General features: G+C 41.2%; 1 protein-coding gene across 1 annotated transcript; it reads right to left on the bottom strand.

The window, feature by feature from the left end:
* On the bottom strand, positions 1 to 26819 carry LOC106564610 (gamma-aminobutyric acid receptor subunit rho-1). Its single transcript, XM_014130801.3, has 10 exons — positions 26480 to 26819; positions 21522 to 21578; positions 21185 to 21291; positions 11266 to 11333; positions 10402 to 10625; positions 6083 to 6165; positions 5805 to 5945; positions 5426 to 5578; positions 4970 to 5166; positions 1 to 4616 (listed from the first exon to the last, which is right to left on the bottom strand). The coding sequence occupies exons 1-10, from the start codon at positions 26593 to 26595 to the stop codon at positions 4299 to 4301; spliced, it is 1464 nt and encodes a 487-aa protein (XP_013986276.2). The 5' UTR covers positions 26596 to 26819; the 3' UTR covers positions 1 to 4298.

Below are 26819 nucleotides of genomic sequence, written 5' to 3'. Positions count from 1 at the left end.
TGAGAGGTTATCTAATAGGTTATTTATTCAAACGCATCAAAGTGGAAAAATACTAAAACCTAAAACAACTACTACAGTGAATCTCAAAGCCTCAGCATATAATAGACATTATGAGCTTCAAAAGTATGAAGCAGCTGTTCTCTGTCTTTGTGATCAGCTCACATCTCGTATGTTTCACCGTGACAACAGTATCAAATTAGTGAAAAAGATTGTGATTTGGCTTCAAATAACCTACATTTAGTATTGTAGTAGTCACTAGTAGTGAATCGTTATGTGTTTCTTATTTATTACTGTAACATGTAGTTGTGCTATTGTCAAGTGCACAATGAAAAAGTGACGAACTTGCTTAGCAACAAACTAGTAAAAGCAACAATACATAACATCCAAAAAGTGTGTTCATATGATATTACAAAATTGCAAGTACGAAAATAAAATTCTAGATATCACTGGAAATTCCAGATTTAGAGTTTAACAGAGGCTAGCATTCTCCTGGGCACTAACTCTAGTCATAGTCATGCCAAGTTAACTAATAGTCATAGTCATGCCAAGTTAACTAATAGTCATAGTCATGCCAAGTTAACTAACAGTCATGCCAAGTTAACTAATAGTCATGCCAAGTTAACTAATAGTCATGCCAAGTTAACTAACAGTCATGCCAAGTTAACTAATAGTCATAGTCATGCCAAGTTAACTAACAGTCATGCCAAGTTAACTAATAGTCATGCCAAGTTAACTAATAGTCATAGTCATGCCAAGTTAACTAACAGTCATGCCAAGTTAACTAATAGTCATGCCAAGTTAACTAATAGTCATAGTCAAGCCAAGTTTACTAATAGTCGTAGTCAAGCCAAGTTAAGTAATAGTCGTAGTCATGCCAAGTTAACTAATAGTCATGCCAAGTTAACTCATAGTCATAGTCATGCCAAGTTTCCTAATAGTCGTAGTCAAGCCAAGTAATAGTTGTAGTCATGCCAAGTTAACTAATAGTCATGCCAAGTTAACTAATAGTCATGCCAAGTTAACTCAGTCATAGTCATGCCAAGTTTACTAATAGTCGTAGTCAAGCCAAGTTAAGTAATAGTCGTAGTCATGCCAAGTTAACTAATAGTCATGCCAAGTTAACTAATAGTCGTAGTCATGCCAAGTTAACTAATAGTCGTAGTCATGCCAAGTTAACTAATAGTCGTAGTCATGCCAAGTTAACTAATAGTTGTAGTCATGCCAAGTTAACTAATAGTTGTGGTCATAGATGTCGCAATGTCAAAGAACTGTCTCAGAGATTACGATCATGTCTAAACAACATTGTATTTCAAAATTTGACATTCCCAAAACATTGTGCTATCTCAAATGGTTTTTCAACCCCCAAGCAACAGTTTATCAATGTTAATTAATCTGATGCATAATGTTTGAGCAATCATTGTGCAACTGAAAATTCTCAGAGGATGTTTACTGAAAAATACTGCACCCAATTTTTGTAGTGTTTCCAAGCCAGGAGGATAAATACCTCAGTCTACCTTTGGTCCGTCTGAGTCATTGATAATATTGTACACAATCCTAAGCCCTTACCGTCTAGCTAACCACAGTATTTACAAATTAACTTGACACGGTGGCTTAGTGGAAATGATGAGAAACCCTTATAACTTTTTTCTTGAATAGACATGGAAAGAGTACATATTAGAAAAGTATTCAGACTCCTTCCCTTTTTCCACATTTTGTTATGTTACAGCCTTATTCTAAAATGGATTAAATAAAACATTTTCCTCATCAATCTACACACAATACCCCATAATGACAAAGCGAGAACAGGTTTAAAAAAACATTTCTTCAATTTTATAAAAAGGAAAAAACAGAAATACCTTATTTACATAAGTATTCAGACCCTTTGCTTTGAGACTTGAAACTGAGCTCAGGTGCATCCTGTCTCCATTTGATGATCCTCGAGATGTTTCTACAACTTCATTGCAAAATTGCAAGTACGAAAATAAAATTCTAGATATCACTGGAAATTCCAGATTTAGAGTTTAACAGAGGCTAGCATTCTCCTGGGCACTAGCTCTAGTCATAGTCATGCCAAGTTAACTAATGGTCATAGTCATGCCAAGTTAACTAATAACTAATAGTTTGCAACACCAGGGTTGTGGGTTCGATTCCCACGGGGGGCCAGCACAGAAAAAAAAAATGTATGGTATGAAATGTATGCATTCACTACTTTAAGTCGCTCTGGATAAGAGCGTCTGCTAAATGACTAAAATGTAAATGTAAATGTAGTCAAGCCAAGTTAAGTAATAGTCGTAGTCAAGCCAAGTTAAGTAATAGTCGTAGTCATGCCAAGTTAACTAATAGTCATGCCAAGTTAACTAATAGTCGTAGTCATGCCAAGTTAACTAATAGTCGTAGTCATGCCAAGTTAACTAAGTCATGCCTCGTTAACTCATAGTCATAGTCATGTCAAGTTAACTAATAGTCATAGTCATGCCAAGTTAACTAATAGTCATAGTCAAGCCAAGTTAACTAATAGTCGTAGTCAAGCCAAGTTAAGTAATAGTCGTAGTCATGCCAAGTTAACTGATAGTCATGCCACGTTAACTAATAGTCATAGTCATGCAGAGTTAACTAATAGTCGTAGTCATGCCAAGTTAACTAATAGTCGTAGTCATGCCAAGTTAACTAATAGTCGTGGTCATAGATGTCGCAATGTCAAACAACTGTCTCAGAGATGTTTCTACAACTTCATTGGACTCCACCTGTGTTAAATTCAATTGATTGGACATGATTTGAAAAGGCACACACCTGTCTATATTCGGTCCCACAGTTGACAAGGCATTTCAGAGCAAAAACCAAGCCATGAGATCGAAGGAATTGTCCGTAGAGCTCCAAGACAGGATTGTGTCGAGGCACAGCTCTAGGGAAGGGTAACAAAAAATGTCTGCAGCATTGAAGGTCCCCAAGAACACAGTGGCCTCCATCATTCTTAAATTGAAGAAGTTTGGAACCACCAAGACTTCCTAGAGCTGTCCACCTGGCCAAACTGAGCAATCGGGGGAGAAGGGCCTTGGTCAGGGAGGTGACTAAGAACCCAATGGTCACTCTGACAGAGCTCTAGCGTTCCTCTGTGGAGATGGGAGAACATTCCAGAAGGACAACCATCTCTGCAGCACTCCACCAATCAGGCCTTTATGGTAGAGTGGCCAGACGGAAGCCACTCCTCAGTAAAAGGCACATGACAGCCCACTTGGAATTTGCCAATAGGCACTAAAGGACTATCAGAACATGAGAACCAAGATTATCTGGTCTGATGAAACCAAGATTCAACTCTTTGGCCTGAATGCCAGCATCACTTCTGGAAGAAACCTTGCACCATCCCTACGGTGAAGCATTGTGGTGGTAGCATCATGCTGGGGAGTGTTTTTCAGCAGCAGGTACTGGGAGATCGAGGGAAAAACCTGCTCCAGTGTGCTCAGGACCTCAGAATGGGGTGAAGATTCACCTTGCAACAGGACAATGACCCTAAGCACACAGTCAAGACAACACAGGAGTGGCTCCAGGATAAGTCTTTGAATGTCTTTGAGTGACCCAGCCAGAGCCCGGACTTGAACCCGATTGAACATCTCTGGAGAAACCTGAAAATAGCTGTGCAGTGACGCTCCCCATCCAACCTGACAGAGCTTGAGAGGATCTGCAGAGAAGAATGGGAGAAACTCCCCAAATAGAGGCTGTAATCGCTGTCAAAGGTGCTTCAACAAAGTGATATTTCATTTTTTTTTATTATTAAATTTGAAACATTTTCTACAAACCAACTTTTGCTTTGTCATTATGGGGTATTGTGTGTAGATTGAGAAAGAAGAAAAAAACATTTAATCCATTTTAGAATAAGGCTGTAATGTAACTAAATGTGGAAAAAGTCAAGGCGTCTGAATACTTTCCAAATGCACTGTACTGTACATGGATCCATTTAAGAGGCTGGGTCAAGAAGGCAATGTTCACCTCACAATTTAAAATACATATCTCTGTCTTTTGTCTTGAAAGCAGAAACAATAACATGTTTTATCTCTGCGTGGCCACTATCCCTGTTAATGGAGTTACAGCGGTGTCCTGTTTCATGTTCATGAGGGCATACTGTTGCAAAATGTAGCAAAAGTTTTGCCCTGAAAAACGAAAACTTGTGTTTCTTATTGGACAAATTCAGGTAGTCGCTCCCTGTTTCAGTCAGTTTTGTGCTGTTTGGTGCCTAATGTTGTGCTCTAACTGCAGCATGTGGATGTGTTAGGGTAGTATAGTCCTTCCCCATTGGCCAGGCGTTAGGAGTAGATGGACCAGTAGATGATGTTGAACAGGACGTAGGAACCAGGGAAGACCATCCGTGAGTACTTGTCTATGGCGTGGGTGTCTATCCAAATGTTCACATAGCCTGGCCTTTTTACCTGGCCCGTGAGTTGGGGATCCCCCAGAACCACCTGGGCAAACATTCTCTCCTGCCTGCCACCGTTTTCCGGCATCCCATAGTTCCCTGCGGTGCCATAGTTCCCTATACTGTTGACGTCCATGGTGGTGTAGCCAGTGATCTGGGGGTCGCACATGGCGTCGTCAGGGTTTCCGATGCCACAGGTACACGGCAACTGCAGGTAGCGAGGAGTAAAAAGAGAAAAAGTTTGAATTAAAGGACAATACTTTGAAACTGCAAAACTTAAGTATTTAAGTGGCTTTAAATCTACTGATGTCTAATGTATTTAGTCATTTTAGTAATCTTCTCAACAAGGTTGTTTGTGTCAGGAAAAGTTTTCAGGGGCTGTGTGAGTTAAAATACTTCCTCCTGAGGCATCTTGTGCAGTTTCAGTTCCACATGCCACAACATTTGGCATATAGAGAAATATACAGCATGCAAAGTTGTTCACCAGATGTAGTCCTAAAAATAAAAGTATACAGAAAAGCAGAAAAACATTTTATGTAAATGAAATGAAACAAACTGTACCCTCTCTCTTAGTTTCCTCTCTTTCCTTTCCTGCACGGTAGAGAGGTAGTTGACCGCGGCATACTCTATGACCGAGAGGAAGACAAACACGAAACTGACCCACAGGTAGATGTCCACCGCTTTGATGTAGGACACTCTGGGCATGGAGGCGTTGACTCCAGTGATGATGGTAGACATGGTGAGCACTGTGGTGATACCTGGACAGAGTCAAAAGACATTAGGGACAGTTACCCAGACACAGATCTCCATTGAAATAGCTTTTTAGTCCAGGTCTTGGCTTGATCTTTTACAGTTAATGTCAATCTTTATTTGGGGCACTGTCGAGACCAAACAAACTTCACAATTACTGTTGGAAAGACAGCAAGACTGTACTATATCTCAAATAAAACACGGAAATATCAATTTAGCCTAGAGCCAATAAAACGTCCTGGTCCTTCTTGCAAAGGGCTTTCCTACCCAAAGGGACCCTAGCGGGGACGGCCCGGCGGTCAATCCAGAAGGAGACCCAGGACAGCATGACCATGAGGGTGGCTGGGAAGTATGTCTGGAGCAGGAAGAAGAAGACGTGACGTCGCAGGGTGAAGTGGATGTACAGACGGTTGTACCAGCCTGAGAAGAAAAAAGAAACACAGCTGATATTCTACACAGATCCAGTCCTTTTCACCGGTTTCCATTCTCATAGTGCAGGGGTCTGAAACTCACGACCAGCGGGCAAATGTGGCCAGCAAAGCAATTTAATGTGGCCCACGGTCGTCTTTGTAAATACAACTATGGGCTATAATGTGTCTTTGTAATATCTACGTAATATCTACTCAATCTGTGACTTCAGGGTTACCTGTACTGCTATAGAAGGCCAGCTTTGTAGTGGTGTGAAACTTCTGGATGAGGAACTGGGATAAAGATATCCTCTCGTCCGTGTTCAGTGACTCATTGCCTTTCTTCCAGTACAGCATGAGATCATCGTCCGTGTATGCATCTGACGAGAGAATGTTCAAAAACCCCAATGAATACCTCATATAAATATGATTGCTTATCTTTGATCATGTGATAAAAACATAATCAAATGTCATCAGAGATGTGTAGGTAAATAGTAAAGTTGAGAGGTGCACTCACAGCTCTCTATTTCCAGCGAGCAGGTCTGTGTGTCTAGAGGGAAGCGACTCAGGTCCATATTGCACATGGCCGTGACTGTGACTCTGTGAGAACAAAAGTGATATTGGTGCCTGACTTATGCCTGACCAGAATTAATATGGATACAAAGTGATGATTATAATTGTGAATCGCTTTGATTGTTTTTGTTGCCTTTATGCTGAGCTGTAGCTGAAATGGTTCAGTATGACTATTATAAGCTCACTTAAATAGGGTATGAAACAAAAAATGCCAGGTGCAGAAGTTTTTATCTCAATATCAAATCATTTCTATCACAACTTCCGCCGAAGTCGGTCGCTCTCCTTGTTCGGGCAGCGTTCGGTGGTCGACGTCACCGGCTTTCTAGCCATCGCCGATCCACTTTTCATTTTCCATTTGTTTTGTCCTTTTCTTACACACCTGGTTTCAATTCCCCAATTACTTGTTCATTATTTAACCCTCTGTTCCCCCATGTTTGTTTGTGAGTAATTGTTTATTGTATTGTGGTCCGTATTGTGGCCTTGGAATTATTGACTTGTGATTATTTGTTGAGTAAAATTGTGAATTTTCTCATATCTGCTGTCCTGCGCCTGACTCCTCTACACCAGCTACACACAGACGCATTACATAAGCAATACTTTTGCTAGGTCTGAGCGGAACGGGAAAGGGCACCAAAGTAGTGCATTAACCACAGTTAGGATTGTGGTACGGGGATCAATCCACCAGAGCGGAGGGGCCTGATGGGAGTGATATGTAACCTGAAAACTAGCTTTTATTGGGAGAGAAGTTTGGAACTCTCTTTGTTATTGGTCTATTAATTTATGCCGCCTGATGATTTATCACCAAGCAAGCCAAAACTCCACCTGTGCAAAACCTGCTGATTAGAATGTCCTGTGTAGGTTGTATTGTATTTTCAACCAGTAACTATCAGGAAATAACACTGATTACATGTTTCATACTTTGACAGTGTTAGTTTCATCAGCTGGTGTACAAATATGATACAAACACAGGAAAACTGAATTTTGACTCAACCGGGCCTTTAACAAAAAGTATTTTTAGTTAAAATAATTTAACAAAAAATTGTTGTTGGGGATTGAGACTGCTTTTCCAATGTCAACTCCATGTAGGTGATCTAGGTCTGATTGCTTGGAGTCTACAGAATGTTATATCTGATGTCACTGAAGGTTACATGTGGTCTCTATTTGGCGGCTGTCTTGTTTACAATTGGACTGGTGTTGATTAAATCTGTTCGATGAAGAACACTGGCAAGGGAAGGGAAAATGTTTGTCATACAGTCCTGATTACAACAGCGTTGTCCACCTGTCTCATTAAATGGCTGTCACTAAAAGGTCCTAACTTTGTCAGATAAATTATGTCATGCACTACCAGATCTATCTTCATATCATCCATTCAATGAACTCATTGTCCAATTTAACAACCAAGGAGGGTTGCACACACAGGATCTGACATTTATAATTACTAAGTAGCATGTTCAATCGATTTGTTTTGCTGTCCAACAAATAGGCCTCCTTCATCTGCCTCGATAAGTCAACTTGAAAAGGATTTCAGCACTAAATCCAATACCCTTGAGGGTAAGTTATCAAACCAAGGTGGTGTTCAGCTAGCACAAAAACATTCTGAAACGGGGTGCTATCGGAACCTGTCCAATGGGAGAGGTGGGAGAGGATGGAAGTAGGTGGAAGTAGGTGAAACTGGCCCGACATTTTGCACATTTTCTCATCGATGAAACATCTGATCTCAATAAATGTTTCGATTTCCAAAACCAGAATACGTTACGAATCCACTGCACAAAGTTTTATACACTTGACGCTTTGCCAAAGTAAAAAAAAACGGCGTTGTTTAGAAGGAGTGCAATGCCGAATTGAGTTTGTGCACACGCACACTTCACAGAGGAGGTGTTCCATAATGGAAATATACACATTTTTATAAACTTTTATTTGTTTAGGGTAGCCCAATTAAGACCAGGGTCTCATTCCCAATCGTGCACTGAGTACAAACATTTTCTCACAACAGGACAACAATTTACATTACAATTAAAACAAGACGAATACAAATAACAACAAGGCACAACCTCAACACCACCATTTTAACAAATAAACCACTACAATCAATCGAAACAACTAAACTGCCCTAGCAGCACCAAGGAATCAATTTGAAAGGAATTTTGTAGGTTATTCCAACACTGGAGGGTATTAAACTAAATGAGGATTTACCTAAATTGGTCAAGACCAGAGGGACCTCAAGAGTTAAATCCTGCGAGCGGGTTTGGTTGCTCATACTTTTATACGTTAGCAACGAAGTTAGGTAAGTTGTAAGCTTGTGTAGTAGGGCTTTGTAAACAAAAAGGGAGTAATGAATTGATCTATGGGACTTTAATGGGGACCAGCCAACCTTTTGATACAGAATGCAGTGGTAAGTATTAAAACTGTCACCAGTGATAAAACGTATGGCGCTACAGTATGGTAGACAGCATCCAAAGGTTTACGAGTAGTGGCTGCTGCAATCTGGTAAACGGTGTCATCATAATCAAGAACTGGCAGGAAAGTTGACTGCACAATCTGCTTTCTGCTACTTAGGGGAAAAATATATATATTTCAAAATAATAAACCCACTTTAAATCTTAGCTTTTTAACTAGTTCAACAGTATGTTTTTTAAACATGAAGTCTGTCAATCCAAATGCCCAGATATTTGTAGGCGGGAACCCGATCAATGGGAGAACCATCCAATGAATATGTCACGCCCTGATCTGTTTCACCTGTCCCTGTGATTGTCTCCACCCCCTCCAGGTGTCGCTTATTTTCCCCAGTGTATTTATCCCTCCTGCTTCCTGCCTCTCTGTGCTAGTTCATCTTGTATGTTTAGTCAAGTCAACCAGCGTGTTTTTCCCCGTACTCATTTTCTATTCTCTTTTGCTAGTCTTCTCTGTTTTGAACACTGCCTGACTCTGGACTACTTTCCCACCTGCCTGATCATCCTGCCTGCCCTGACCTTGAATCTACCTACTTTTCGGTACCTATTGGACTCTGAACTGGTTTTGACCTTTAATAAACATTGTAAGACTCCAACATTCTGCCTCCTGTGTCTGCATCTGGGACTCGCCTTGTGCCTTGATAGAATACATATGTAGTCCATCTGAAACATTGCAAGAACTACAGAAAAACATGTATTTAGTTTTGCCTGCATTAAGTCCAAGTTTTAAACCAACCAGGGCTTTCTGTAAAGTAACAAGGTCAGATTGCAGCTCTAACATAGCTGGGGCAACAGTTGGGTTATCTGCATTCAGATCAATATTACAAGTTTTAACAGACCAATATTATTTATATCAATGGTAAAGAGAACAGGTCCCAGTACTGACCCCTGCGGTACACTTTTTGTGATATCCAGGAAACTAGACAACGCTATCAAAGATCACACATTTAGTCCTGTCTGACAGATACTTTTCAAACCACTTGCAAGAAGCCTGATCCAGACCTATTTCAGTCAAACTCTGAATAAGAATGTGATGTTTATTGGTATCGAAGGCCTTGGAAAGGTCTACAAATAAGGCAACACAATGATTTTTATGATCCAAGCAATTTAACACATAATCAAAAACAAGTGTAGCCGCTGAAACCGGGCTATGTCCAGGTCAAAAAACTTGATTTGTGCACATTAAGAACAGAGTGAGAAGTTAAAAAAGTTATTAGGGGAAAGTTATTCAGAGATTCTAAAACTTTGGAAAGGCAAGAATTTGGAAATTGGACCGTAGTTATCTAAGTCAGAAGGATCTCCACGTTTATGTAAGTTGAGGACATGCGCCGCTTTCCAGATCGTAGGGATAATGCCAGAAACAATAAACAAGTAAAAAATAAAGGTCAGTGGTTCTACAATTAGTGGTACAGAGAGAGCTCCATTTAGAACACATGCTACAACATACCAATAGGATCTCGCTAGCTCATGCTTGGCTTTTCCTACCTCCTTGCTTGTTCTGCACACAGTGCATTATTTTCACCCACTGTAAATGACACAGATTAACTTTCTTCGCGGAGTTGTAAATATCAGAGCATGTTGTTATTTCTCATTATTTCAATTCACAAGAAAGAATGAACATGCAAGAATTGAACCTCTGCGATTCTTAAGCTTAGATGCCGCCTTTGGACGTGATGCAATGCGTGCACAACACGGGCTGTACAGCAGCTTTCATTGATTTCAAAGGAAGTATTTCCTCAATGGCTGATGGCTCCTGGCAATGCTGGACACACGATGGCTATAGTGTAGCAGGGCCAGAACACAGTGGAGCTACCTCAGACTGTAAAGCACGTTGCCGTCAGGGTACACCCTCAGCATGACGTTGTCCGTGGTTGTGTCATGGATGAAGGACCTCTTGGAGTGGACGAAGAACATGTCAGGAACCCAGATCTTCTTGGCCAGCCTGCTGTCAAAGGTCATGCTCTGGTTATTGGTACTGGTGAAGGACAGGCGCTCGTCCTTCCAGTAGTGCCTCAGGTACAGGGTCATGGTGAAGTCCTGAAACAACACAGCAGGTTGGTGGGGGTGGTGGTGGGGGTGGGAGTGGTGGTGGTGGTGGGAGTGGGGGTGTTGGTGGTGGGAGTGGTGATGGCTGTGTTGGTGGTGGGAGTGGCAGTAGTGGTGGCTGTGTTGGTGGTGGTGTTGGTGGTGTTGGTGGTAGCGGTGGTGGTGGTGGTGGTGGTGGGAGTGGTGGGAGTGGTGGTGTTGGTGGTGGTAATGGTGGTAGTGGTGTTGGTGGTGGTGGTGGTGTTGGTGGTGGTAGCGGTGGTGGTGGTGGGAGTGGTGGCGGTGGTACTGTATCACGCCTATTGATGAATATGCTATTTGGATGCAACATAGGTACTATATGTGTTTGGAGGATTCTACATGTGAGGTACAGTATCTGAGTTGAGTATGCTTCATCTTTTGTCATTACGTAATATTAATGAAAGGCTTCTCTGGTTGAAAGCATTTTTCTCGATGGTGGAATACTTTTTCTAAAGTTTGGGGAAAAGATTTAGCCTGGTCAAGCAGACTGACGGCTGTGCTCACGTTTCTGTTTCACAAACAGAATGTGAGCTATTGCGAGATCAGTCTCGTTCCACCAGGTTAGGAAAGATTACCCTTCACTGTGTAAAGAGACTGAAATCCCACTCACCATATCCACTTCAGAGATTGTGTCCAGACTTTCAACCTGAACATCTACCCCAACTGGAATAGGGGGTCCTGTAATTAAATAAAATTGCATTGATAGAAATTTCAACGAGAGATTAGATTTTCAGAATTAATTGACTATCCTGGACCTCTGTTCAAAAACCTATTTAAAACATGTAATTACAAGTGCAGTACCATTTATCCTTCATTTCCTTCACGCATTGCTATAATGGATACTTAAATTTAATTAAATGTATTTTATTTAACCGTAATTTAAGAACAAATTATTATTTAATGATGGCAAAAAAAGCCAAAAGGCCTCCTGCGGGGACTTAAAAAAGAATATATGTATAAATATAGGACAAAACACACATCACGACAAGACAGACAACACAACACTACATAAAGAGAGACCTAAGACAACAACATAGCAAGTCAGCAACACACGACAACACAGCATGGTAGTAACACAACATGACAACAACATGGTAGCAACACATCATGGTAGCAGTACAAAACATGGTACAAACATTATTGGGCACAGACAACAGCACAAAGGGTAAGAAGGTAGAGACAACAGTACATCATGCAAAGCAGCCACAACTGTCATTAAGAGTGTCCATGATTGAGTTAGAATGAAGAGATTGAGATAAAACTGTCCAGTTTGAGTGTTTGTTGCAGCTCGTTCCAGTTGCTAGCTGCAGTGAAATGAAAAGACGAGCGACCAAGGGATGTGTGTGCTTTGGGGACATTTAACAGAATGTGACTGACAGAACGGGTGTTGTATGTGGAGGATGAGGGCTGCAGTAGATAACTCAGACAGGGGGGAGCGATGCCTAAGAGGCTTTACAAATGAGCATCAACCAGTGGGTCATGCGACAGGTATACAGAGATGACCAGTTTACACAGTGGAATGCTCTACTTTCCGGCTACCCGGATAAAGCACTAAATAAACTTTAGGTAGTGCTAAACACGGCTGCTAGAATCTGAACTAGAACCAAAAAATGTGATCATATTACTCCAGTGCTAGCCTCTCTACACTGGCTTCCTGTTAAGGCAAGGGCTGATTTCAAGGTTTTACTGCTAACCTACAAAGCATTACATGGGCTTGCTCCTACCCATCTTTCCGATTTGGTCCTGCCGTACATACCTACACGTACGCTACGGTCACAAGACGCAGGCCTCCTAATTGTCCCTAGAATTTCTAAGCAAACAGCTGGAGGCAGGGCTTTCTCCTATAGAGCTCCATTTTTATGGAATGGTCTGCCTACCCATGTGAGAGACGCAGACTCGGTCTCAACCTTTAAGTCTTTATTGAAGACTTATCTCTTCAGTAGGTCCTATGATTGAGTGTAGTCTGGCCCAGGAGTGTGAAGGTGAACGGAAAGGCACTGGAGCAACAAACTGCCCTTTTAAGTCTCTGCCTGGCCGGTTCCCCTCTCTCCACTGGGATTCTCTGCCTCTAACCCTATTACAGGGGCTGAGTCACTGGCTTACTGGTGCTCTTCCATGCTGTCTCTATGAGGGGTGCGTCACTTGAGTGGGTTGAGTCACTGACGTGATCTTCCTGTCTGGGTTGGCGCCCCCCCTTGGGTTGTGCCGTGGTGGAGATCTTTGTGGGCTATACTCGGCCTTGTCTCAGGATGGTAAGTTGGTGGTTAAGATATCCCTCTAGTGTTGTGGGGACTGTGCTTTGGCAAAGTGGGTGGGGTTATATCCTGCCTGTTTGGCCCTGTCCCGGGGTATCGTCGGACGGGGCCACAGTGTCTCCCGACCCCTCCTGTCTCAGCCTCCAGTATTTATGCTGCAGTAGTTTATGTGTCAGCGGGCTAGGTTCAGACTGTTATATCTGGAGTATTTCTCCTGTCTTATCCGGTGTCCTGTGTGAATTTAAGTACGCTCTCTCTAATTCTTTCTTTCTTTCTTTCTTTCTATCTTTCTTTCTCTCTCTCTTTCGGAGGAGGAGGACCTGAGCCTCAGGACTACCTGGCCTAATGACTCCTTGCTGTCCCCAGTCCAACTGACCGTGCTGCTGCTCCAGTTTCAACTGTTCTGCCTGCGGCTATGGAACCCTGACCTGTTCACCGGACGTGCTACCTGTCCCAGACCTGCTGTTTTCAACTCTCTAGAGACAGCAGGATCGGCAGAGGTACTCTGAATGATCGGCTATGATCAGCCAACTGACATTTACTCCTGAGATGCTGACCTGTTGCACCCTCGACAACCACTGTGATTATTATTATTTGACCCTGCTTGTCATCTATGAACATTTGAACATCTTGGCCATGTTATGTTATAATCTCCACCCGGCACAGCCAGAGGAGGACTGGCCACCCCTCATAGCCTGGTTCCTCTCTAGGTTTCTTCCTAGGTTCTGGCCTTTCTAGGGAGTTTTTCCTAGCCACCGTGCTTCTACACCTGCATTGCTTGCTGTTTGGGGTTTTAGGCTGGGTTTCTGTACAGCACTTTGAGATATCAGCTGATGTAAGAAGGGATTTAGAAACACATTTGATTTGATTTGATGTGCCCTATAAGGAGCATTGAAGGTAAATCTGATGGCCGAATGGTAAAGAACATCTAACTGCTCAAGAGCAACCTCACCTGCCAATCTATACATTATGTCTTCGTAATCTAGCACGGGTAGGATGGTCATCTGAATCAGGGTTAGATTGGCAGCTGGAGTGAAAGAGGACCGATTACGAAAGAGGAAACCAAGTCTAGATTTAACTTTAGCCTGCAGCTTTGATATGTGCTGAGAGAAGGACAGCGTTCCATCTAGCCATACTCCGAAGTACTTGTATGAGGTGACAACCTCAAGCTCTAAACCCTCAGAGGTAGTAATCACTCCTGTGGGGAGAGGGGCATTCTTCTTACCAAACCACATGACCTTTGTTTTGGAGGTGTTCAGAACAAGGTTAAGGGTAGAGAAAACTTGTTGGACACTAAGAAAGCTTTGTTGTAGAGCATTTAACACAACATCTGGGGAGGGGCCAGCTGAGTATAAGACTGTACCATCTGCATATAAATGGACCACCACTCCCACCCCCACCACCACTCCCACCACCACCAGCACTCCCACCACCACTTTGCTTTGGAGAACTTGAACAGAATGTTACTGGCAGAACGGGTGTTGCATGTGGAGGATGAGGGCTGCAGTAGATATCTCAGATGGGGGGAGTGAGGCCTAAGAGGGTTTTATATATAAGCATGAACCAGTGGGTCTTGCGACAGATATACAGAGATGACCAGTTTACAGAGTAGTATAGAGTGCAGTGATGTGTCCTATAAGGAGCATTGAAGGCAAATCTGATGGCTGAATGGTAAAGAACATCTAGCCGCTCGAGAGCATCCTTACCTGCCGATTTATAAATTATGTCTCCGTAATCTAGCATTGGTAGGATGGTCATCTGAATCAGGGTTAGTTTGGCAGCTGGGGTGAAAGATGAGCGATTACGAAAGAGGGAACCAAGTCTAGATTTAACTTTAGCCTGCAGCTTTGATATGTGCTGTGTGAAGGACAGTGTACCATTTAGCCATACTCCGAAGTACTTGTATGAGGTGACAACCTCAAGCACTAAACCCTCAGAGGTTGTAATCACACCTGTGGGGAGAGGGGCATTCTTCTTACCAAACCACTTGACCTTTGTTTTTGGAGGTGTTCAGCACAAGGTTAAGGGTAGAGAAAGCTTGGTGGACACTAAGAAAGCTTTGTTGTAGAGCATTTAACACACAACCCGGGGAGGGGCCAGCTGAGTATAAGGCTGTATCATCTGCATATAAATGGATGAGAGAGCTTCCTACTGCCTGAGCTATGTTGCTGATGTAATAGCACTCCCAATGACTGCTATTCTAGCACAGACGGGAATATGTTCCGGGATTCCTCCGATGGCATTGAGGAGTACACCACATCAGTCACTGGCTTTATCAATAAGTGCATTGAGGATGTCATCCCCACAGTGACTGTACGTACATACCCCAACCAGAAGCCATGGATTACAGGCAGCATTTGCACTGAGCTAAAGGGTAGAGCTGCCGCTTTCAAGGAGCAAGACTCTAAACAGGAAGCTGATAATAAATCCCGCTATGCCCTCCGATGAACCATCAGACATGCAAAGCGTCAATACAGGACTAATATCGAATCATACTACACCGGCTCCGACGCTCGCCAGCTGTGGCAGGGCTTGCAAACTATTACCGACTACAAAGGGAAGCACAAATTCTCCCTGTCTGAGTCTGTAATACCAACAGGTTTCAAGCAGACCACCATGGTCCTTGTGTCCAAGAACAATAAGGTAACCACCCTAAATGACTACTGACCTGTAGCACTCACATCTGTAGACATGAAATGCTTTGAAAGGCTGGTCATGTCTCACATCAACACCATTATCCCAGAATCCCTAGACCCACTCCAATTTGCATACCGCACCAACAGATCCACAGATGACGCAATCTCTATTGTACTTCACACTGCCCTTTTCCACCTGGACAAAAGGAACACCTATATGAGAATGCAATTCATTGACCACAGCTCAGCGTTCAACACCATAGTGCCCTCAAAGCTCATCACTAAGCGAAAGACCCTGGGACTAAACACCTCCCTCTGCAACTGGATCCTTGACTTCCTGACTGACCGCCCCCAGGTGGTAAGGGTAGGAAACAACACATCCGCCACGCTGATCCTCAACACGGGGGCGTGGGGTGCGTGCTCAGTCCCCTCCTGTACTCCCTGTTCACTCATGACTGCACAGCCAGGCACGACTCCAACACCATCATTAAGTTTGCTGATGAGACAACAGTGGTAGGCCTGATCACCGACAACAACGAGACAGCCTATAGGGAGGAGGTCAGAGACCTGACCGTGTGGTGCAAGGACAACAACCTCTCCCTCAATGTGATCAAGACAATGGAGATGATTGTGGACTACAGGAAAAGGAGGACCGAGCATGCCCCCATTCTCATCGATGGGGCTGTAATAGAGCAGGTTGAGAGCTTCAAGTTCCTTGGCTTCCACATCACCAAGAAACTAACATGGTCCAAGCACACCAAGGCAGTCATGAAGAGGGCATGACAAAACCTATTCCCCCTCAGGAGACTGAAAATATTTGGCATGGGTCCTCATTTCCTCAAAAGATTTTACAGCTGCAATCCTGACGGGTTGCATCACTGCCTGGTATGGTAACTGCTTGTTCTCCGACTGCAAGGCACTACAGAGGGTAGTGCGTACGGCCCAGTACATCACTGGGGCCAAGCTTCCTGCCATCCAGGACCTCTATGCCAGGCGATGTCAGAGGAAGGCTTTAAAAATTGTTCTCTCTGCTACCGCACGGCAAGCGGAGCTCCAAGTCTAGGTCCAAGAGGCTTCTATACAGCTTCTACCCCCAAGCCATATGGCTACCCAGAGTATTTGCATTGCCCTCCCCACGCTGCTGCTACTCTCTGATGTTATCTATGCACAGCCACTTTAATAACTCTACCTACATGTACATAATTACCTCAATTACTTCGACACCGGTACCCCCGCACATTGACTCTGTACCGGTACCCCCTGTATATAGCCCCACTATTGTTATTTACTGCTGCTCTCTAATTATTTGTTATTCTTATCTCTTACTTTTTTAGGGATCTATGGAATGCTTGGTCCATGTTAGTTTGTTGGTGATGTGGACGCCAAGGAACTTGAAACTGCATTGTTGGTTAAGGGCTTGTAAGTAAGCATTTCACTGAAAGGTCTACACCTGTTGTATTCGGCGCATGTGACAAATAACATTTCATTTGATTTGGTGACAGGCAGTGGCTGAGACAGCAGATTTTCTGACTTTTTACACTGCACTCTTTGAGAGATGTAGTTAGCAAACCAGGCCAAAGACCCCTTAGAGACACCAATACTCCTTAGCCGGCCCACAAGAATGGAATGGTCTACCATATCAAAAAATTTGGCCAAGTGCTTCAATAATCATTGATTCTAGCACAATGAACGTCATGTATTGTGACTATACTATGTGTAGTACAATATACAGTAGTTCCATTCAGTCAGTGTAAGCCTAATGCAAAAAATACACTACAATAAATTCAGCGCTGCATTGTCAGCCAATAAGCTGGATTTGCTTGTTTCATGACGGGCTGGATTTAATTTTTTTAACTGTTTTAACCTTCACTCTCCATCATCCGCCTTAGTACAGGAACACAATTAGGTCACAATGGATCACAGTTGTTGCAGCCGCAAACATCTGGATGCCTTTCCAATCTCTCTTTTTTAGATCTATTTTCTTTCACAATAGGAGACATTTTAAAGGAGGCCCAGAGGGGTCATTCATAGTGTGATGTTTTTTAGACTCAGATTGCACTTACAGCTGTTTATTTTGATGTATTCATAAAACAAGACATATTTGGCCCTTGTTCTGGTTCATGAATATCACATGCATTCTACAGCAACACACATGTTGCTTGATCCATGGTCTTGCGTGGGTGCTCTGAAACACATTTTGTCTCGAACATTAAGGGTATTATGGATTCCCAACATGTAAATGACTCAAAAGTACATGTAACCTTAACATGAGAGCACTGGGTACACATTAGTTGAATCAACGTTGTTTCAATGTAATTTGTCAATGTATTGTGATGTGGAATCAACATGGAAAATACATTGGATTTCAAAAAAGTAATCAACCAGTACTGATTTAATCTAACTTCAATCAGCATTGTAAACATTGAAATTAGGGTAGAACTTGTACTTAAATACATTGACTTAACCTGATTTACAGGTTGTTACATGAATCTAATTTCAACATAATCTTCATGTATACGTAGAAACATTAAAAAAACATGTTTATCCTGTATTTAATATGCTGTATATTGAAATTATTTAGAATTTCATATTTGATTAGACATATTGTATGTTATTTAACCTTGTTTTAATGTTGATAGTAAAATGGTATGTCATGCCATCAACCTAAATATAGATGTATATTGAAATAAAATGTCAAGCCACAGTTCAACGCTTCCTGCCTGAACAATAACAATTCAATATCCAGTTAGACTACAAACTAATGATTAATGTTGTTGGATTCACATCTCCATATCAACCAAAAATCTAAGTTAAAGAATAGCACTAAATCAAATGAAACTTTATATGCACTTCAAATAAAGTTTGATTTGAGATGGAGACATGAATCCAACATATTAATAACTTGTAGATTAAATGTGAAATCAGCCAACCATCCTTCACATACAAAATAATATCCTAAGGTAAACATTTTCTATTCATATTATGAATTCATCCTATTTATAGGGCTAATGGTAACTAGGATCCAATCAACCATGGATGAATGATAATATACCTAACTACACATTGAAATGATGGTGTCCTCTGTTGGGCACATAGGGTACATAGAGGTAGGTATCTGGAATGTGATTTGTTTTCACTGAAGTGCATTACCCCTCATATACCAGTAGGAGTCACTGTTCAGGCAGTAATTGTGGCTTCACACTTGATTTCAAAAAGGGGATACCTAGTCAGTTGTACAACTGAATGCGTTCAATTGAAATGCGTCTTCCGCATTTAACACAACCCCTCTGAATCAGAGAGATGCGGTGGGCTGCCTTAATCAACATTCACGTTTTCGGGATAGGTTGATGGCATTACGTTGAAACAATTATGTTGATTCAAACACATTTTACTATCAACATTGAAACAAGGTAAAATAAACTATGTCTAATCAAATATAAAATGTTACATAAGTTCAACCCCGCAATATACATAGAGTATACCCCCCATGAAAAACCCAGCAGCGTTGCAGTTCTTGACACAAACCGGTGCATATGGCAACTACTACCATACCCTGTTTGAAGGCACTTACATTTTTTGTCTCGCCCATTCACCCTCTGAATGGCACACATACACAATCCATGTCTCAACTGTCTCAAGGCTTAAAAATGATTATTTAACTGTGTCCTCCCTTTCATCTACACTGACTGAAGTGGATTTAACAATTGACGTCAATAAGGGATCATAGCCTTCACCTGGATTCAACTGGTCAGTCTATGTCATGGAAAGAGCATGTTTTGTATACTCAGTGTATATCCTCTCTGGGCTAGGCGGGACGAATTCGTCCCACCTACGCAACAGCCAGTCTAATCCAGTGGCGCGATTTTCAAATACCTTAGAAATGCTATTACTTCAATTTCTCAAACATATGACTATTTTACAGCTATTTAAAAACAAGACTCTCGTTAATCTAACCACACTGTCCGATTTCAAAAAGGCTTTACAACGAAAGCAAAACATTAGATTATGTCAGCAGAGTACCAAGCCAGAAATAATCAGCCACCCATTTTTCAAGCTAGCATATAATGTCACAAAAACCCAGAAGACAGATAAATGCAGCACTAACCTTTGATGATCTTCATCAGATGACAACCCTAGGACATTATGTTATACAATACATGCATGTTTTGTTCAATCAAGTTCATATTTATATCAAAAACCAGCTTGTTACATTAGCATGTGACGTTCAGAACTAGCATACCCCCCCAAACTTCCAGCGAATTCACTAACAATTTACTAAATTACTCATGATAAACATTCACAAAAAGCATAACAATTATTTTAAGAATTATAGATACAGAACTCCTCTATGCACTCGATATGTCCGATTTTAAAATAGCTTTTTGGTGAAAGCACATTTTGCAATATTCTAAGTACATAGCCCAGCCATCACGGGCTAGCTATTTAGACACCCGGCAAGTTTAGCACTCACCAATATCAGATTTACTATTAGAAAAGTTTGATTACCTTTTGTTGTCTTCGTCAGAATGCACTCCCAGGACTGCTACTTCAATAACAAATGTTGGTTTGGTCCAAAATAATCCATTGTTATATCCGAATAGCGGCGTTTTGTTCGTGCGTTCCAGAAACTATCCGAAATGGTAAATCAGGGTCGTGCGCATGGCGCAGTTCGTGACAAAAAAAATCTAAATATTCCATTACCGTACTTCGAAGCATGTCAACCGCTGTTTAAAATCCATTTTTATGCCATTTTTCTCGTAAAAAAGCGATAATATTCCGACCGGGAATCTCCATTTAGCTAAACAGAGGAAAGAAAACAAAGCTTTCGGTCGACGCGGGCACGAGCCTGAGTCTCACAGTACTGTAACCAGCCACTACCCAAACGCGCTACTTTGTTTCAGCTAATTTCAATGTTTAAAATGCTGGTTGAAATTATATGAAAACAGTACTGGTTGATTGCTTTTTAAAAATCCAATGTATTTTTCACGCTGGTTCCACATCAAAATATGTTGACAAATTACGTTGAAACAACTTTGATTCAACCAGTGTGCCCCCAGTGGGATATGTCCTGTAATCCCACAACAGCAAATCCCCTGTACGATGACCATGAAATCACAAACACTCTGTCAACATCCGTGTTAAATGAAAGCGTACAGATGTGGGATCTTAATTTGAGACAGTTTGCTACAACAGGAAAATAGTCCTGCAGCAACAGGAAATGTGAATTGTTATGTGGATTATAATGAAGGGACATTTTTTTGTAGGGGTTCATGAAAATTCTCAGCAACAAAAGAGTGATCAAATTAAGATCCTACATCTGTACTAGCATGACAATATACATCTTGCCATGTTGTTGGTGTCATTAGGGCCTCTAGAGGGCTGAGCTGATAAGACCATTGGATAGATTGTCTGACCCTGTTTAAAGGAAAAAAGGAGTTTGCGTTGGTGCTATAAGCAACATCAAAACAGCAAACACAGCTAAAGGGAGTCAATAAACTATTTGTGCATTACCATCAAAGTAATTACTGTTGATGCAGGGTAGGTACAAAGCTTATGTGGAGCATGTTTTTCACATACTAAACCTGATGATTTCACTAGGTAGAAATATACACATTATAAGACTCCTGTAAAGTCTTACCTCCAAATGCTGGTCTCATGGTAAAGTCATGGTCATCTATTCTTAAGAGCTGCTCAGATTTTGTCATGGGAGATTTTGTCATGTCTGGACCTCGTTTTAGGATCGGGCTGTAATGAGGAAAAGAGGTTGTCGTTTTAGGGTTAGGCTATAAGTTGAGGATCTCTTTTTTCAATGGGCAAAGACATGTTGTACACTGTCAAGTATGGTAGCATTTTACAATATCAGCTTTGCTGTATTTACAATATCAAATGTATTGATAAAACCTTTCCTGTCATGCTTCAAGTTGGCAAACCACTTTTGCAGATCAGTGTTTTGTACAATGACATTGAACTCTAACCTTGCGGTCTTGCTGTGAGCTCCTCCATCATCCATTCTTGATGTTTCTCTCCTGGAGCTGTTGATGAAAAATATTTGAACACATCAATCAACAGCTAGTAAACTATACATATCTATATACAGTACACATTATTACACTATACATCAAAAGAAAACATAAAACACGAAGAGAAAAACACAATCATATGAAACAAACACATTCTTCAGTAAAAAGGCCCTCTAACGTTGTTAATTGTTTTCAGGAAAGGAATAGTGACATTCACCTGGGCATAATGAAAAGATCACAAAATGATTTCAAACAGCTTCTGGTCAAAATGGCAAGATGAACTCCAGTATAGGTGATAGGTGATAGATATACAATAAATGACACAGGAATGGCTCAGTTGGTAGCGCATGGCACTTGCAATGCCAGAGTTGAGGGTTCGAATCTCACAAGGGACCAGTATGAATTAAAATGCATGCACTCACTACTGTATAACAGCGTCGACGTAAGTATAAAGTAACCTTTAATCTAACTGAGACCATTGTGATGCTGAAATACAAAGAAAGTTTTGTGCAGTTTAGCAACAACAAATAAATAATTCAAAGAAGCAACAACCAGTGTAATACACTGTAGAAATTGTTGTTATCATTATCATGTTTATTATAAAGCTAAGCAGAAATGTGTCTTTTACTCTCAACTTGACTCAAGGAGCCAAATCAGGCTGATTCGTTGCCATTTTCATCCCCAAAACACAAGAAAGGCATGAGGGCATTCAGAAAAACAGTATTTCAAGGGAACGTCTCTTGTCAACGCTCAAAGGGATCCTACATCTGAACGCTTGATAGCGTTATCCAGGTCACGGCAGAAACATAAAAAAATAATTAAAAAAAATAGATTTTCCGCTAAAAACCCTCAACTGGATTAATGGGTGGCCTACGGGCGAGTGCATGCTGTGACAGTGCCCCACAGGCGTGCATGGAGAGAGGAGAACAGCAGACAGCAATATTATCTACCGTGACAATCAGACAGAGAGCAAGAGAGAGCACTGCTGGGTGCTAACCGGTGTGGGCTGATGGGTAATGGGTGATATTCCTCTCTGTCCTCCCCAGCAGCTGGTTGATAATCCGCTTGGCACAAATGTCTCTCCAATCCCCTCCAAGGGCCAGAGTCTAGAAAAGTCTGTCTGTGTGTGTGTGTCTGCAGAACACTGCCTTGGGGCTTCTTATAGCTCTGCTGTTGCTATACAGTTGCCTGCCTTTTCTGGCCTGACAGAGTCAACAACAGGGTCATTAATCAACTCCTGTTAAGTGCACATAACAAGGAAGAGCTCAGTTGAAAGTGCATCGCAGTTCACTGCTGCCAATTTAAACTCAATTATTTTTTTAATTGCTCTGTCCGGATATCGTTTTGCTCCAGTTCCGTGATTGGATTCGCAGCAGTCCAGTCATAACAAAACGTTGCATTTCTCAGAAGCTGATTGTACTATTGACTGTTGTTGTTCTTTTCATGCCATTCAAGAGGACAGAGAATGCTTTTCATATGAACTTTAGAGAAACAGCTTTGGGGTGAGAGGTCGGGTTTAGTATACCATCAGTGTCTGTTAAGCTAAGCTAAGACTGTCTGATACTGCTTTGATGTACTGTGTTCTCCTGTTGTTTTTTGAAGAGAGAAAATAAACACATGTTCAAGTCCGTTGCCATATATGTTTATGGGGCCTGTTTCAAGTTGTGTCGCTAACATTTTGGTTTCACTCACAGCAATATACTGTGTTCCAATGTTTCAACATGTGTGGCATCTGTTCATGACCATAACATTTCCAATCTACATGAGAGAAAAAGTGGTGATCTACAACAATATCTGTGTAACTTTGAAATTAAGGACTTTTAATTTTCCTTGAAAATATAATTGTAATTGAATATCACCAATATAAATAAACCTTGTCTCTGATTTTCAAGTAAATTTATGTCTGGACTGAAACTTGAACACTCAACACCTCTTGGAAAGCCATTCTGGTGTGTTTTTGGCATAAACATTTGTTGCATTGTGTTGCTGAAAAATAAACCTCTATCCAATGGGTTAGGTTTTGAGAAGACTGAGGTGGGTTTTCCTTTAACACATTTTTTAAATAAAAATGTAATATTGTGTTAATGACTCCCAACCAAATTCAATGAGCATCAGCAATTTTGACAAAAACGATGGATATACATGTATGTTGCCCTAAGAGTTGTGCAAAGTTGGTAGAATCTTATTTGAAATTATTCACAGCTATAATGGCTGCCAAAGGTGCTTCCACCAAATATTAACTCAGGTTTGAAGACATATGCAATCATTCAAGACCTCTTAGTTTGTTTTATTTTTAACACATTTTTTAAATGTTCTATCATTTTTCTTTCACTTTGAACATCTGGACTAGGTTGTGTAGATTGGTAGAGGAACATCCCATTTGAATTCCTTTTTCGAATACATTTTAAGACTGTGCAAGGGGTGTGTAGACTTTCCCTAGCGACTGTAAAAATAGCTCTAAGAGCTGTGAAATTGTGTCTAAAGGAGACATGGTTTGTGGGATTAGGAAATTAAAGGGCCTTTGGAATGCACTAAGTGGGTATAAATCACTCAAAGCTGATAGTAGAGTCCAAAGGCACCCTGCAGTTTGGATGGGAGAAATCATTATCTTCACTAGAGATTAACAGGTGCACAGTTCTGTTTTTAGCATTGTACTGTAGGGCTCGAGAGCGCTTACATTTTAGGAATATTTCATATTTTGCAGGTTATTGTTGTGTATAATAATGTGCATTTTAATGTGTAGGCCTCTATGAATGTGTAGTTTGATGTATTTATTGTATGTCTACTGTGGTGCTATAGAGGGCTCATCTGAAAAAGAGACCTTGATCTCAGCATTGACTCCCTGTCAAAATAAAATAATATTTACATTTTTTTATGAATCCGTAGGCAATATGGCCAGACAACATGTTATGGTATTTGCGGTTAATTATATCTCGGCTAGAAAATGTTCTGTCCTAAAGCTATAACATTGCAACAACATCATTGCTCTTAAGGCTCGTACTCTTTTTTTCAATTTTCACCTATAATGACATACCCAAATCTAACTGCCTGTAGCTCAGGACCTGAAGCAAGGATATGCATATTATTAATACCTGTCACGCTCGTCGTACGAACTGGAAGCATACTCGGACCAACGTGCAGCGTGATCTGGGTTCCACATATTTTATTGAAGTGAACCGCACAAAACAATAAATGATCAAACGAAACGTGACGAAGTGGCGCACAAACACAAAACACAAAATAATATCCCACAAACACAGGTGGGAAAAATGCTACCTAAATATGATCCCCAATTAGAGACAACAATTCCCAGCTGCCTCTAATTGGGAATCATACAAATCACCAACATAGAAATAATAAACTAGAACCCCACATAGAAATAATAAACTAGAATACCCCCCAGTCACGCCATGACCTACTACACCATAGAGAAACAAGGGCTCTCTATGGTCAGGGTGTGACAATACCATTTGAGAGGAAACACTTTGAAGTTTGTGGAAATGTTAAATTAATGTAGGAGAATATAACACATAAGATCTGGTAAAAGATAACACAAAGAAAAAAACATGCGTTTTTTTGTATTTTCATCTTTGAAATGCAAGAGAAAGGCCATAATGTATTATTGCAGTTTAGGCGCAATTTAGATTTTGGCCACTAGATGGAAGCAGTGTGTGTGCAAAGTTTCAGATTGATCCAGTGAAGCATGGCAATACTGGACAATATTTTGTATCAAGTCTGCCCAAATGTGTCGAATTGGTCAATTTATACATTTTCATGTACATAACTATAGAGAACATACAAAAAGTTGACACATTCCCAGGAATGTCATACATGATGGATCATTAGCTTATACACTAACTATCACACATCTAGATGACCGGGCGGGGTGGATGTGGAGCCAGAGACAGCAGGGGTTCAAACTGGAGAACCCAGTTCCTACATTTTAATATAAAAATGTATTTTATCAAAAAAACTATGCTACATTTTATCTCAGGGACCCTCAGGATGACAAATCAGATCAAGATTACTGAATGTAAGTATATTATTTAACTTCAGAGGTGAATGTATCAAACCAATTGCCGTGATAAAAGTTTTGTTGTTGTGCAATCTCCTCAAACAATGGCATGGTATTTTTCCACTGTAATTGCTACTGTAAATCGGACAGTGCAGTTAAATTAACAAGAATTTAAGCTTTCTGCCCATATAAGACATGTCTATGTCCTGGAAAGTTTGCTGTTATTTATAACTGTCACGCTAATCACATTAGCTCAACCGTCCCAGTATAGAGACATTGATCCTGTAGAGGCCAAAAGCAACCATTGTAGTAGATTTGCCATTCAGCTGTAACATACTGTACTGTATGTAATATACGGTATGCCTCATTGCCACTTAATCCATCAGTTCCACATAATTGGTTCTATATGTTGTTAGCCTTATGCACTTCAAAGTATTGGTTGACCCTAGCCTGGTCCCAGGTCTGTTTGTGCGGTCTTGCCACCTCCTGTGGTTGCTGACATGTCAAAAACAGATAGGACCAGGCTAGGTTGAGTTAGGGCTCTCTAAATATGTATCATAAACTGATCAGAATGATATTTATTCCATCCAATAGCGCCACATCCAGTCCAGCCACCCATGGAACAACAGCCACAACATCCAACAATAGAACATTATTAGATACTTGAATATAGGTCCCCTCTCTAAATCCCCTTTCTGAATAAGTCTGAAATCACCTGGTGGGGGAGCAGAACAGGTGAGGACAACAGAACATTACCATCACCAAGTGGACGTCTATTAAAAATACAGATTCACATTTTAAACCATGTCTAGATATAAAATGTCAATCAAAGCATAAATTCAATGCCATACATCCAGTCTATGTTATATATAGATCCTTGGATGGAATTTGCATTTACCTGCTCTGTTTGTAGGTCTCCAGCTTGTCACCTCTTTGATGAGCTGATCTCCCAGAAACCCCCATGAGGCAGACGCAGAACAGCACCAACACAGTATCCACCTGCATGGTGCGCATACCCCTGTAGACCACTCAAACTCCAGTCAAATTCCACACCCTACCAGGGCTAAAACCTCTCCTTGTGGGTCCTGGGACATTGTCTTCAGCAGAACAGCATCGGGGCCGGGGAAGAAGCAGCAGCTCTGGCCTGACCAACAAACATCCCACGGTGCTTAATCTCCACAGTGGGCAAAAGCAATTTTGACTAAACCTATAAATCCTTGAACATCAGATGGCACAGA

The sequence above is a fragment of the Salmo salar genome, chromosome 01, assembly GCF_965601325.2.
Source record: "Salmo salar chromosome 01, fSalSal1, whole genome shotgun sequence".
NCBI classification, from domain to species: Eukaryota; Metazoa; Chordata; class Actinopteri; order Salmoniformes; family Salmonidae; genus Salmo; species Salmo salar.
This window is presented reverse-complemented; position numbering and strand designations above follow the sequence as displayed.

Excerpts from the sequence above, each read along its gene's own strand:
- LOC106564610 (XM_014130801.3), bottom strand. The coding sequence starts at position 26,595 with ATGCGCACCATGCAGGTGGATACTGTGTTGGTGCTGTTCTGCGTCTGC. Across the intron at positions 10,626-11,265 it reads CAATCTCTGAAGTGGATATG|GACTTCACCATGACCCTGTA; the intron begins GTGAGTGGGATT and ends GTGTTGTTTCAG. Across the intron at positions 5,946-6,082 it reads CTCGCTGGAAATAGAGAGCT|ATGCATACACGGACGATGAT; the intron begins GTGAGTGCACCT and ends TTCTCTCGTCAG.